General features: G+C 41.7%; 1 protein-coding gene across 2 annotated transcripts in view; it reads left to right on the forward strand.

The window, feature by feature from the left end:
* Nucleotides 1-2,213: 2,213 nt before the first annotated feature.
* NUFIP2 (nuclear FMR1 interacting protein 2) overlaps nucleotides 2,214-14,095 on the forward strand; it is a 31,921-nt gene continuing 20,039 nt past the window's right edge. For both annotated transcript variants that reach the window (XM_072779229.1, XM_072779230.1), the window contains exons 1-2: nucleotides 2,214-2,991; nucleotides 8,324-10,045. In XM_072779229.1, coding sequence (XP_072635330.1) covers nucleotides 2,703-2,991; nucleotides 8,324-10,045 — 2,011 coding nt within the window. In that variant the 5' untranslated portion in view covers nucleotides 2,214-2,702. The remainder of the gene's footprint in view (nucleotides 2,992-8,323; nucleotides 10,046-14,095) is intronic.

The raw sequence follows: 14,095 nt of genomic DNA on the forward strand, positions 1-14,095 counted from the left end.
TTAGCGCCTGCCTTTGGCCCAGGGTGTGATCCTGGAGTCCCAGGATCGAGTCCCACGTCAGACTCCTGCATGGAGCCTGTTTCTCCCTCTGCCTTTGTCTCTGCCTCTCTCTCTCTCTCTCTCTCTCTCATGAACAAATAAATAAAATCTTTAAAAAAAAATTTAATAAGGCAACACAAATCCTCACTATAAAGAACAAGTCAAGATCCGGTCATGGTTGTCTGGACTCACTGACACAGGCTGTTGTAAAAGGTTTTACCTTTTAATTATGCTTTTGTGTTGGTATTCATTTATTTCAGAGCACCAGGTTTTCCCCTGAAGCTTCTTTGTTCCTTTAATATTGTCCTGCTGTAGGAAATCAAGCCACATTTTATTTATTTAGGATTTAATTTTTTTAAAGATTTTATTTATTTATTTGAGAGAGAGAGTGCACATGAGCACATTTGTAGGAGGAGGGGCATGCAGAGGGAGAGGGAGAAGAAGCAGACTCCTCGCTGAGTTGGGAGCCCAACAGGGCTCCTATCCCAGGAACTGGGGATCACTTAACCCACTGAGCCACCCAGGCGCCCCTAAAATTTTATTTTTAAGTAATCCTCACACACAACAGGGGCTCAAACTCAAAACCCCAAGATACAGTCACGTGTTCCACTGACGGAGCCAGCCAGATGTCCCTCAAGCCACATTTAAAAACTGTAAAATAGGAGATCCTTGGGTGGCTCAGCAGTTTAGCACCTGCCTTCAGCCCAGGGCATGATCCTGGAGTCCTGGGATCAAGTCCCACATCAGGCTCACTGCATGGAGCCTGCTTCTCCCTCTGCCTGTGTCTCTACCTCTCTCTCTCTCTCATGAATAAATAAAACCTTTAAAAAAACTGTAAAATATACATTGAGGAAACAATGCATATGTCCCTTGTCAAATGAATAAAACAAAATGTGGCATATACATACAATGGAACATCATTCAGCATTAAAAAAAAGGAGGGGCACCTGAGTGGCTCAGGGTTGGGATTAGTGGGGAGCCTGTTTCTCCCTCTCCCTTTGCCTGCTGCTCCCTCTGCTTGTGCTCTCTCTCTTTCTGCCAAATATATAAATAAAAAATCTTTTTTAAAATAAAGTAATAAAATAATAAAATAAAAAGGAAGGAAAATTTGATACATACTACAAAATGATCAACCTCAAAGATATGGTAAATGATTAAATAAGCCAGATACAAAAGCATAAATATTGTGTGGTTCAATTTGTATATCACAGAGACAGAAAATAAAATATTGGTTAAACAGGGCGTGGGGGAGGAAAGTGGGGGAATTGTTTCATGGGTACAGAGTTTCAGTTTGGGATGTTGAAAAAGTCCTGGAGATGGACAGTGGTGATGGGTGCACAACACTGTGAATGTACCTACTGCCACTGAACTGTATACTTAAAAATGTTTAAAGTGGTAAATTAAACATGTTTTATGCTAAATTAAGAAAATCCCCCTCGATGTAACATATATTGGGAATAGTGTATTATACATAATATTCTGTTTAAGAAGTAATTATAAAGCAAATACATGTGTAATCACCATCTAGGTCAAGAAATAAAATATTAACAAAGGGTATTCCTGTGGCCCTCTCCAACAAAACGCTTCTCCTCCTTTCTGAGTAACACTCTCACTCACAATGTTCCTGACTAACCCTTGGTTTTAAAAAAAATAAGGTTGTGATGTGATAATGCAGGATAAATTAAATCAACATTACAAAATCAATGGAGCATTTCTTTAAATTCCAATATTTTCCATACATGCAATATTTTTTTAATTAATAGCTTTTAAAGTGCCCTCTCTCCTTTCACTCCTGAAACTCTTCATATTCTACAACTTATCTTGGTTCTACAGTGGACCTCACCTGGAGTTAAAAACAACAACAACAAAGCTACTTCACTGTTGAGTTTAGATTTTCATGCCTCCTGCTCTCCCTTGCCTCCAACTACAAAGAAACAATGATTTAAACCCTTTGTGCCCTTTTAGAAAATTACACAGATACCCCATTGTGGAACCCTATAATCCCTTCGTGGAAAGGAAGAGATTAGCATATGAATACAAAGCAAAATGAATCCAGAATACAAAATGATCTACTGGATTGTGAAGCTCTTGTATTCTTAAAAAATGTATTTATTTCCTCTTTTTGTATTGCCCCTTTAGTGGTTCTCAGGGTTAAGGGAACTGAGCTTCCCCTCTGATTACCCGGAAAAGGATTAAAAAAAAAAAAAAAGCTAACATTCTAGGAGGTGCAAAACCAACAGATGGCTCCCAGAGCCAGTGGAATCGCCAGTGGAATCTGCTACACTCGACGTGAGTTTGCTTGCGGGCGAGGAGTGTAGAAAGTGCTGTTCGCAGACTGCGCGGTGAAGGAGAGAAAGCGACAGAAGAGAGAGCCATAGTGCTGACGTTGAAGGCCCGGCCCTGTGAGGTTGCACGGGGTAAGTGGCGTTGGCCAGGAGGCAGTAGCGAAGGGGAAGGAAAGAGGATTTGGGCTAGGGGCGGGGCCTGCGGCGCAGCGTGCGTCCTGATTGCTGGAGCGCCGCTGCCAATCTCGCAGAATCGCTCGGTTAACCAGTGCGCTGGCTAGACGCGCTCAGATATACTGAGTGAGCCCTGAGAAGCAGTCTCAGATCCTGACGGTGCCGCAGCCCGCAGCCTCAGCCAGGGAGTCCCAGCCGCTTTCAATGGAGGAGAAGCCCGGCCAGCCACAGCCTCAGCACCATCACAGCCACCACCATCCGCACCATCACCCCCAGCAGCAGCAGCAGCAGCAGCAGCAGCCGCCGCACCACCACCACCATTATTATTTCTACAACCACAGCCACAACCACCATCACCACCACCATCACCAGCAGCCTCACCAATACCTGCAGCATGGAGCCGAGGGCAGCCCCAAGGCCCAGCCTAAGGCGCTGAAACATGAGCAGAAACACACCCTCCAGCAGCACCAGGAAACGCCGAAGAAGAAAACAGGTCTGGGAGGGAGGACGAGTGGGGGAAGGGGAATGGGGGTGGGGGGTAGAGGGGATGGGGGTGGGGCTGGATGTGGAAAGCGCGGACGCGGTCGGAGAGAGAGAGAGAGAGTGTGTGTGTGTGTGTGTGTGTGTCTCGGTGTCCTGCGGGTCCGGGGAAGCCCCCTTCCATTCTCCCAAAGCCCGGGCTGGGCCGCGGGGTTTGCAGCGCCCTCTCCTTCTCCTCGGCATGGGAGAGGCCCAACCAGGCCAGTGTGACCTTCTCGGCCCCCGCCCGGGCTGGAGGGAGACCTGCAGGGTCGGCCTTGGGAATCTAGCCTCATTATTCCTTTCCCGTTTACCTTCCTGAGGCTCCAGAGGAACCTGAATTTGGTGGCCCTGAGTTAGGGTGAACATACCCCCCCAAAGCCCGCGGGGTGTATCTCTAGAAGGCCTAGCGAATCTCGACGCGGGTGGTGTCGCGAGACCCTCTTGCAGGCGGCGAGGCGAGGGGGTAGGTGGGCAGAGTTGAGGAAGTGTCCTCCCTCACCCGCTACCCCAAGCCCACCTGTGGCCTTGGGGTTCCCCGTCTGGGGGGGGCGGCCAGGACCCCTCGACTCTCGAGTCATTTCTACCTCTGCGCGCCTTTTCTGGGCACCGGACCCCGCAGTCTACCCTCGCGGCTCCTCCCGAGCCCGGCGCCCGGGCCCGCTCCCCCCAGAGCCGGCGCGGCTGGAATGTTCTCTCCTCCTCGCGGGGCCGCTTCCTGTCCGCCATGTTGGAAGCCGATTCCTGTCACCGACTCCGGCCCGCTGAGGAGCGGAGGGGGAAGGGTGTCGAGGGGGCTCGGCGCGGCGGAGCTGGGGGGGCTCAGGATCCCCACCCGCGGTCGCCTCCCACCCCCCGCCCTGCGGGGGCGCCGTCGCCCCCGGCCGTGGCCTCCCCTCCCCCCGTCGCCGGCCGGGTTGTGTAACCCGGTGGCGGCCGCGCGGCCCCGGGCGGGTCCCTGGGGTGAGGGGCGGGGGCGGTTGGGGTGGGGGAGGGAAGCGGCCACGAGGGGAGCGGCCTGCAGCGGGCCCCGCGCGCCAGCGGCCGCGTTTCCCGCTCCCGGGTGCGGCGGGAGGCGCGGGCGGTCCGGGTGGGGAGCCGGCCTCGAAGTGGGGCCGGGAGGAGGAGGCCGCGGGCGACTGCTGCGGCGCTCCTTGGGGCAGGAGGGCTGGGGGCGGGGGGGATACATTTTGGGTAAAGGCGGTGCCTGAAGGCCGGGTGGGGTACCCAGCGGGAACCAGGCTCCCCGGTCACGAGTTTCTCTGCCACAGGAACCTCGTCTCCTGCCAGGTTCGCTCACGACTCCGCCTCTCAGGCTTTCACTTGGGCCCTCTCTTCAAGCAGCTCATTTTTACAAAAAAAGCTTGTTCTAGCTCCCTCCATTCCCCCAGCATTTACCTTCTGGGCTTGGGTGTAGCGATTTCGAGGAGAGGGATTAGAAAAATGATCGGATGGGGTAGAGGGTGAGTTTTTTTGACCCCTATTTCTTGTCCTTAAGGGAGAAACGAGGTGGCTCATCCATGAGGTTGGCTCACTACCATCTTGCCTCAGACGAGGCTGTTTTCCATTTTTAAAGGAAAGGTGTTTTCCTATTTTCAAATTGATACGATCCCCAAACTCTTGATTTTCACAAATGTTAAATTGAGAGTAAAAGTAATTTTAGAAGACATTTGAGAAGAAATGAGCTTAAAACCTTGGAATCAGGCAGGGTTTTTTTGTTTTGTTTTTTGTTTTTTTACAAATTAAAGGTTCTTTGTAAATTAAGAAATGAAGGGAATGATAAGAAAATGTTAAACCCAGCAAATCAAATGTGATGCAGTTACTGAGAGCTGGAGAAAAATTCCTATTCTATTGAAGATTTAATGTAACTTGAAGACAAATTGGAATGCCAGATTTTCCACTTCTGGGATGGGTAGGGACATCACGTGTGCAGTAGAAATGAGAATGTAAATGTATTGAGTATTTAATCATAACAGATTTGAAACAGTTTGAAACTATTAGAAAGTATACAACATTAAATGTTTTAACGTTAGGTCTTTTTCAACTTAGAGGAAAGAATCTTGCTTTATTATGGTTGTGTGGAATATAAAGCAGTATTACTGTTCACATTGGAAAATTTTGAAACATTGCTCAGGTATTATACCCCTGCAGGAATCTCCTCTACAGATAGAAACAGCCCCTGAACCATTCAAGGTGGTATTCTTTAAATTAATAGGTCTATCCTGGAAGAGGATAAAGAGGGGGAAACTGGGTTTAGCAATTTTGTGAGAATGTAAACAATTTGGGATAATAGTTTTCCATGTGTGGCCTGGTCGCAGTACTGTTGCTTCAACATGTGTAATACTAATTTACTAAGAAAACTTAGGACTTTTTAAATATATCTAATATGTTGAAGTGGGCTTTTATGACCCATTACCCATAAACCTATAAAGAGGAACCTGTTTCTTTTTCCAGAAGAGGGCACTAGAGAGGGTCAGATGTGTTCAGTATTTTCGGTTTCTATTCCAAAAGCTAGATTTATCAGTACTGAAGTTTTGCAGAGTCCTTTTGAAGTAGGGTTAGATGCTTTAGCACAGCAAACCTAAATAATAAAAGTACAAGGAGCCCTTTGATTTCTTTCAGTAATTCTGTGGTATTTGCATTTTTCTTAAATACCTAAGTTTTAAAAAGAAAATGTCCCTGGTACACTTTGCATTCCAGCAAAGTTGCTATGGAAAAAATTTTAAATAGTTAGAATGAGCTGTTGTTAGCCTAATTGTTATTAAAACATGGGAATGTAAGTATAGTGGCTTTTGAGCTGTTATTAAATTGTTTGGTGATTTCTGATATTGGAGCCACTAAATACTAGTAATTTTAGGAAAAATTATTCTGGTTCACTTAAAAGTCTTAGCTTTGGTCCAAGTTAGTTTGGACATTGGGGTGGGGTTTTTTTTGTTTTTGTTTTTCCTTTCTAAAATTGCTTTCTTATCTTTGAGAAAGTTATGGCTAGTGGGCCCAAGAGTCCAAACCTTTGTTTAGCATATTAGGTTGTTAAGTGGTATATGTAGTTTTCTTCTTCTTAGTCTAGAGATGTACATAGGTAAAACTTGCATCTGTTAAAAACATTGATAGCCTCATTTTAGGAACTAGTTGCTTTTCTGAAGAAAGAAAAACCTTTCAGAAAACATCCTAAGCAGCGATCTTTTAGTAGTTTCATAGCTAGAATTTTTCCACCTAAAGTTTGATTTGAGTAGCTGTCAGAAAAAACCTCTTTCAGCAGCCAAAAAATTTAAAATACAACTACATAAATTAGGGGCTTTAGCAAAATATAGTTTTTATGGTACAACTTTTGTGCCACTCAATCTTAGGAATGATTATAGTCTTGAGTTATTTTCTGAAAGTACAATAGAAGAAAATGCCTTGCCTTTATTTGTTCATTCTTCGTGTCCTTTTTCTCTGATATAGAATGAGTGTCTTAAAATAAGAGTAAATCCTGTTGTTCATCTTCCCAGATTATGCTCTAGATCACATAAAATTCTTTTAAAACCATGGTTCTCAAACCTTTTTTTTTTTTTTTTTTTAATTATTTATTCATGACAGACAGAGAAGAGAGGCTGAGACATAGGCAGAGGGAGAAGCAGGCTTCTTGCAGGGAGCCTGATGTGGGACTCCATCCCAGGACCTCAGGATCAAGCCCTGAGCTGAAGGCAGATGCTCAACCGCTTACCCATCCAGGCATCCCTGGTTCTGAAACTTAAAAAAAATCTTAGATCCTTTATGCTTTAGAATGCACAAAGAGCTTTTACTGTGGTTATATTTATTGATATTTGCTATGTTGGGAATTACAACAAAATTTCAAAACAAGAATATACACCTCACATTCCTTTTAGTCTTCATAGGCGGAAGGCCTGCAAGGATGAAAGTGACAAAGGCAAATTATTTGGTATTCTTATTGGACACCCCTCCCTAGCCCCCTGAAAAGCTGCCTTAAATGAATGTGTGTGTATCTGTTTCTAATGATTTGACCTCAAAAGGCTTTGGGGAACATTTCACAGAAAGACAGATAACTAATACCATTATTTTACTGGTAAGGAAATATGAAAAGCTATTGTTAGCCTAATTGAATAACGTATAGTAATAAACTTCATGGTAGTTGAAGGTCTTAAACTTGAACACTGGGGATCCCTGGGTGGCTCAGCAGTTTAGCCCCTGCCTTCAGCCCAGGGCGTGATCCTGGAGGCCCCAGGATCCTGTCCCCCATCAGGCTCCTTGCATGGAGACTGCTTCTCCAACTCTGCCTGTGTCTCTCCGCCTTCTCTCTTTCTGTGTCTCTCATGAATAAATAAATAAAATCTTAAAAAAAAAAAAAAAAAACTTGAACACCATAACACTTTAAAATTAGGTACCTTTCATTGTAGTTTTGCACCACAAGTGATGCAGTATTATGTAGTGATAGGAAACCATGTTATAGGCAGCCTGGAGTTCAGATTTCCAGTTCTCTACTTTGTGACTTGGGCAAATTAATTTCTCTAGTCTGCTTACCCAGATGTAAAATGAAGAAAATATATCTTAGAGTTAGAAACATTGGTATATAGGTGTTTTGGTTTCATACATTGACAGAATGATCTAATGTCTGGGAAATGTCAATAAATTTAAGACTACTGTAGGAAAAAGTTCACAAGTATTTGATTTTTGTTTAGCGGAATGCAGTAGAAAGAAACTGCTTATGGTGACTACCAGCCATTCCTGGTTTCATAGAAAGGGATTTAAAAAAATTTTTTTAAGGATTTTATTTATTTGAGAGTGCGTGGGGGTGGGGTAGAGGGTAGACTCCCCACTGAGCAAAGAGTCTGATGTGGGACTCCATCCCAGGACCCTGAGATCAGAGCCTGAGTCAAAGGCAGACATTTAACCAACTGAACCACCCAGGCACCCCTAGAAAGGGATTCTTTAACTTCCCTGTAATACATAAAATTAACATACTGGCATAATTTGATTTTTACCCAGAGGGTAGCCCTGCTGTTAATTGTAAAGGAAATTTTATAACAGCCTTGTGAGAACAATGGGGAAGTTGATTTGTTAAATGAGAGGAATTAATGGCATACTGCTTAAGTTTTTTGTGACCTCAGACTTTGGTTTGAAACCAGCTTGTTTCAGTTTCTTGCTTGGTAGACTTCTAATCAGTAATATGGGGTTCACAAGTGTTTTCTTGTAGTTGTGAAATAACATAGTCAAGTTAATATGCTCATAGCATAGTCTCTTTGAATGTTAGGTATTACTGTAATTTATATATTGTAAAAAAACCTTTTTTTCCCCCCTCTCTCTAGGCTATGGTGAATTGAATGGTAATCCTGGAGAAAGAGAAATATCTTTAAAGAGCCTGGGTTCTGATGAAGCTACCAACCCTATTTCCAGGGTGCTCAATGGCAACCAACAAATTGTAGACACTAATTTGAAGCAGACTGTAAAGGCCAGCACCTTTGGGAAAGCAGGAATTAAAACCAGGAATTTCATTCAGAAAAACAGTATGGACAAAAAGAATGGGAAGTCTTATGAAAATAAATCTGGAGAGAACCAGTCTGTAGACAAGACCGATACTGTAGCAATTCCAAATGGTGTTGTAACAAATAATTCTGGCTATATTACTAATGGTTATATGGGCAAAGGAGCAGATAATGATGGTAGTGGATCTGAGAGCGGATATACCACTCCTAAAAAAAGGAAAGCTAGGCGCAATAGTGCCAAGGGTTGTGAAAACCTTAATTTAGTGCAGGACAAAATAATGCAACAAGAGACCAGTGTCCCAAACTTAAAACAGGGACTTGAAAATTTCAAGCCTGACTACAGTGAACAAAAGGGAAATCGAGTAGATGGTTCAAAGCCCATTTGGAAGTATGAAACTGGGCCTGGAGGAACAAATCGAGGAAAACCTGCTGTGGGGGATATGCTACGGAAAAGCTCTGATATTAAACCTGGTGTGAGCAGCAAAAAGTTTGATGATCGGCCCAAAGGAAAGCATGCTTCCGCTGTTACCTCCAAAGAGGACTCGTGGACCCTATTTAAACCACCTCCAGTTTTTCCAGTGGACAATAGCAGTGCTAAAATAGTTCCTAAAATAAGTTATGCAAGCAAAGTTAAGGAAAACCTCAACAAAACTGTACAGAATTCCTCTGTGTCACCATCTTCATCTTCATCTTCTTCGTCTACTGGGGAAACCCAGACCCAATCTTCAAGTCGGTTATCCCAGGTCCCTATGTCAGCGCTGAAATCTGTTACTTCGGCCAACTTTTCTAATGGGCCTGTTTTAGCAGGGACTGATGCAAGTGTATATTCTCCAGGGGGTCAGCCACTGCTAACTACTGCTGCTAATACTCTAACACCCGTCTCTTCTGGGACTGATTCAGTTCTCCAGGACATGAGTCTGACTTCAGCAGCTGTTGAACAAATTAAATCTAGCCTTTTTGTCTATCCTTCAAATATGCAAACTGTGCTATTGAGCACAGCACAAGTGGATCTACCCTCTCAGACAGATCAGCAAAATCTGGGGGATATCTTCCAGAATCAGTGGGGTTTATCATTTATAAATGAGCCCAGTGCTGGCCCTGAGACTGTTCTTGGGAAGTCATCAGATCATAAAGTGATGGAGGTGACATTTCAAGGGGAATATCCTGCCACTTTGGTTTCACAGGGTGCTGAAATAATCCCCTCAGGAACTGAGCATCCTGTGTTTCCCAAGGCTTATGAGCTGGAAAAACGGACTAGTCCTCAAGTTCTGAGTAGCATTCTAAAATCTGGGACTACTAGTGAGAGTGGAGCCTTATCCTTGGAACCCAGTCATATAGGTGACCTGCAAAAAGCAGACACCAGTAGTCAAGGTGCTTTAGTGTTTCTCTCAAAGGACTACGAGATAGAAAATCAAAATCCTCTGGTGTCTCCTACGAACACTTTGTTAGGCTCCGCCAAAGAACAGAGATACCAGAGAGGCCTAGAAAGAAATGATAGCTGGGGTTCTTTTGACCTGAGGGCTGCTATTGTATATCACACTAAAGGTAATTCATTTGTTTTTATATAAAGATTCTTACATAAATTTAATAAGCATTTATTAACTGGTGTATTAAGGGTAAATTTTGGAAGTTTTTATGAGATTTTTTAAGAATTTGGGAACTAAGTTGAGAACAGTGGATAAGCAGTAGATAAATTAATTCAGGGTCTTTGGAAATAGTACTATTTAGAAGGAATGTTCACTTTCAACTTCAAAATGTTTATATATTCACACAAACACAAAAGTACTTGACTTCCTATACCTGCTTCAAAGAATGAAGAGGGATGGGTTGGTGCCCAAAGGGATGACATATTTTCTCATGAGTTCTTTTTAAAAATTTTCTTTGAACAGATGTTTCCTCTCCTTTGCTTTTTACATCATGTACTTCTTTATTAGTGAGCTCACTTGATAGTTCTAATTTGTATAAAATGAGTAGGAGCAGTGTTTTTGAGGAGGAGTCCAGAAAGATGGAGTGTCAAACTATTTCTTCTCTTCCAAGAAGGAATAATGCGTGCTAAGTGGTAACTGGAAAATAATTTTGACAATTGCAATGGCAGGCTCAATTAGCAATGTAGGAACCAGGCTCTTGGGGTCTGTACTTTTCATAGCCCCAAAGCCTCTGTTAAAAAAGGAATCATATCTTTCAAGTTCCATGCTCATAACTTTAGAATATGGTTTATTTGTGTCTTTTTTTTTTTTTTTTTTTAATTAAAGTTTATTTCAGAGAGAGTGAGTATGGAGAGGGGCAGAGGGAGAGGGACACAGTCAGACTCCCTGCTGAGCCGGGAATCTGACATGGGGCTCAGTCCCAGGACCCTGAGATTAACCCACTGAGCCATCCAGGCAGCCCTTTGTGTCTTAAAGAAAAATTTACTGTATGGTATAAACTTATTTAAATCCCTACAGCAAATAATGAGTCTTAGTGAATGATGTTTATAACCTTGGTACTTTTGAGAATGGTGGTTTTTTCAGTCTTCCACTTCGGTCTTCCCCTAGTCCCCTAACAGAAATTTATACCCCATGCATGCATATGCACACCTCAGATATGCTGCACATTCCCATTTTTAACTGGCTCATTTAGGCAGAGACTTGGAGCTGCTGGGAAGGGGCAGCATATCAGATAGTGGGGATGAGGTAATTCCCATATTCTCCCTGGAAGGATCACTGCCTCAGAGATGAATAACAAAGCTATTTATGTGACTTTTAAGCAGATTGCCTCCTCTGCATACCTTTCCTTATCTGCAAACTGGAAGACATTAGTAAAATGAACAGATGTCCTTTTTCTATTTTTCTTCCTTTAGAAAATGGGAGTAAGTAGTAGTATTACCTTATGGGAGTTTAGGAGTAGAAATCCTGGCAGATAAAATTACCTGTCTGTACTTTTTTTCTCCAGCACTGCTGTTGGGAAGTAAATAAATTAATTAGGAAGTGGATGTTTTTAGGAAAGTTAGGACAAAAAAAATTACTTATTTTCTTAAGACTTGTAGTTAATTATAAGTTGGTTCTGCTGGGGGAGTTGGTGTTTTTGGTGATATTTTCTGTGCTATCTGCCCACCAGAGACCACTACTGGGAAAATCTTTACCTGAATATTTTGTATGGGTAATTAGGAACCTGAAGGAATATCTGGTTACGTTCTTCCACAACCTGCAAAAAAGTTTAGGACAAGATGTTCCATGAAGTGGTTGTTGGCTGGTGTTTTTATATGTTTTTATTACGGAGAATTGTAAGCCTTTTTAAATGGGAGTAATAACTCCTATTTATTTATAGGTATTCTGTATGCATTTTTCCTATAGTGACACTAATTAGATCTGAAATTAGTGGTATTTAAATAAGCTAAATGCCCCTACCTGGATGCAGTTATATTTAGTTTTGCTGATATTACTGAAAGATTTGCTTTAGTAAAGTGCATCAATTTGAGTTTCGTAGTTGGGTATTATTGAGATTTAATTGGTATTGATTGTTTTTTCCCCCCCTAACAATGGTTAATGTTCAGTTCAGTTAGTTCCCAAAGTGGCAAGTTCTTTGAATTCCTGCCAAATGTGGATTGGTTCATTAGGTCACTAATTTCTCTTTTCTGTGAGTTTGTTTTGAACCACAACCTTTTCAAGATCTGAAGAACTTTCTCATAAGTGAAGGCTGGCCTTTTTTTTTTTTTTTTTTTTTTTTTTGAGTTGTTTTAAACTCTAAAGGAGGTAATAATCAGTTGGGCTTATTAGACTATCCTTTAAAAGAGCACTTGTATTTTCTTGGTCCTTTAGTGAAGTCTTCTCTTTAAATGTTCAAAAGCAGTCACTTAGTGAGTTAAAGTTAGGCTCAGAAATAGAGGTTTTTATGCATACCTCCTTACTTTAAAAGTAAGCTCCTCAACAACTTTATTTGGAAATAGTAGATAAGAGAGTGCTTAGTGTCAGTTGAGCAGGAATGGTGCATTTTTTAGATTAAACATTAATTACTTGCAGCCTTAGAAATACTGCAGATCCTTTGAAAATCTGAATATTCAGTACATTTGACGATAGGAAATAACGATACTATGAGGCATAAAAAAGGGATTGGTGGGAAATCTAGTTCTTGGGATTTTTCTTTCAGCTTTTGATATATATTATGCTATTAATTTTTCTTAAGAAATGGGAGGGTTAATCTTTTTATTATCTAGGGGAATATTGTACCATTACATAGCAGTATTAATATTTATGGTGAGATGTAAGTCCTATTTTCTATTTCTCTCAAATGGCACTTAAGGGGCATTTATTACCTTAAAGTAATAGCTTTTTAAATTAACTATGAAAAAATTGATACTCAAAAGTGGAACCTATAATGAACCTCAATGTACCCATTGTCCAGCCAGAACATTTAGAAAGTATTCATTCTTGTTTAACCTATCTACCTTCGCACTTTATTTGGTAGGAATTTCAAAAGCAAATTCCAGGTATCCTAACATTTTGCTAGTTGATACTTTGGTTATGTTTGAGTGATAGCTTTTAATGCACCTACCCAGGACATAGAACTGTTACCTCCTTTAAAGCATTTACTTTTCAAAGGCTTGTAACACTAGACTCAACTTTTTGAGGTGAATCTTTGGTTTTGAAATGGTCATTTGAAGTCATTTGATTCAAAAAGTCCTTTGAAGACAAATCTGTTGAAATAAGGTAGGTTGATGTGAGTCGTGTGTTTGGTCAGTGTTCATTTAAACCAGGTTGATTTATCTTGCCTAACTAATACTGCACGGAACTTCATCAAGTATTCAATGCTGATATTTTGGAGTATTTATTAAAAAATAATTTAATATGGTAAATTTTACCCAGTATGTAGAGATGCAAGGGAGGATGAATAAAATAAGAGAGAGGGCAGCCTGGGTGGCTCAGAGGTTTGGCGCCGTCTTCGGCCCAGGGCATGATCCTGGAGACCCGGGATCGAGTCCCATATCGGGCTCCCTACATGGAGCCTGCTTCTCCCTCTGCTTGTGTCTCTGTCTCTCTCTCTCTCTCACATAAATAAATAAAATCTTTAAAAAAAATAAAATAAGATAGAATTCTTGATGGTTGACGTGGATCAACATGACAGTTACCTTGTAAAAAATATCCTTGAGGGAACACTAGGCTTTAGTATGAAACTTTAAGAACTTGTTTCTGTGTTACTTCTATAGGTTATTAGCATAAATGACTTGAGGCACTAGATGTGGGCTATACTCCGGATAAAAATGTAGTGGTTCTCATTGCCAGCTAGGATTGGGAACTCTTGAGTCTTAGAGAGCTTTCCTCAGTTTAATCCTACTTTTCTGTTTTCTGCCAGAGTTGTGCAGTAATATACGTGTGTGTGTAGTGTATGTTTTCCTTTCCCTTATAATATAGGCAAAGTACTTTGCTTAGTTATATAAGACTTTGGCAGGGTGTGTCTTTTTCTTTGAAGAACTTAATTAAGTAGAGGAGAAAACAATACACAAGTTTATAAGGATTTTTTAAAGGTCATATGGATCAAAATAGGGGATTTTAGTGGAAGAAATTTTTTTTTAATTTTTTAAAAAAATTTTTATTTGTTTATGATAGTCACACAGAGAGA

This window comes from Canis lupus, chromosome 16, assembly GCF_048164855.1.
Source record: "Canis lupus baileyi chromosome 16, mCanLup2.hap1, whole genome shotgun sequence".
In the NCBI taxonomy this organism is placed as follows: Eukaryota; Metazoa; Chordata; class Mammalia; order Carnivora; family Canidae; genus Canis; species Canis lupus.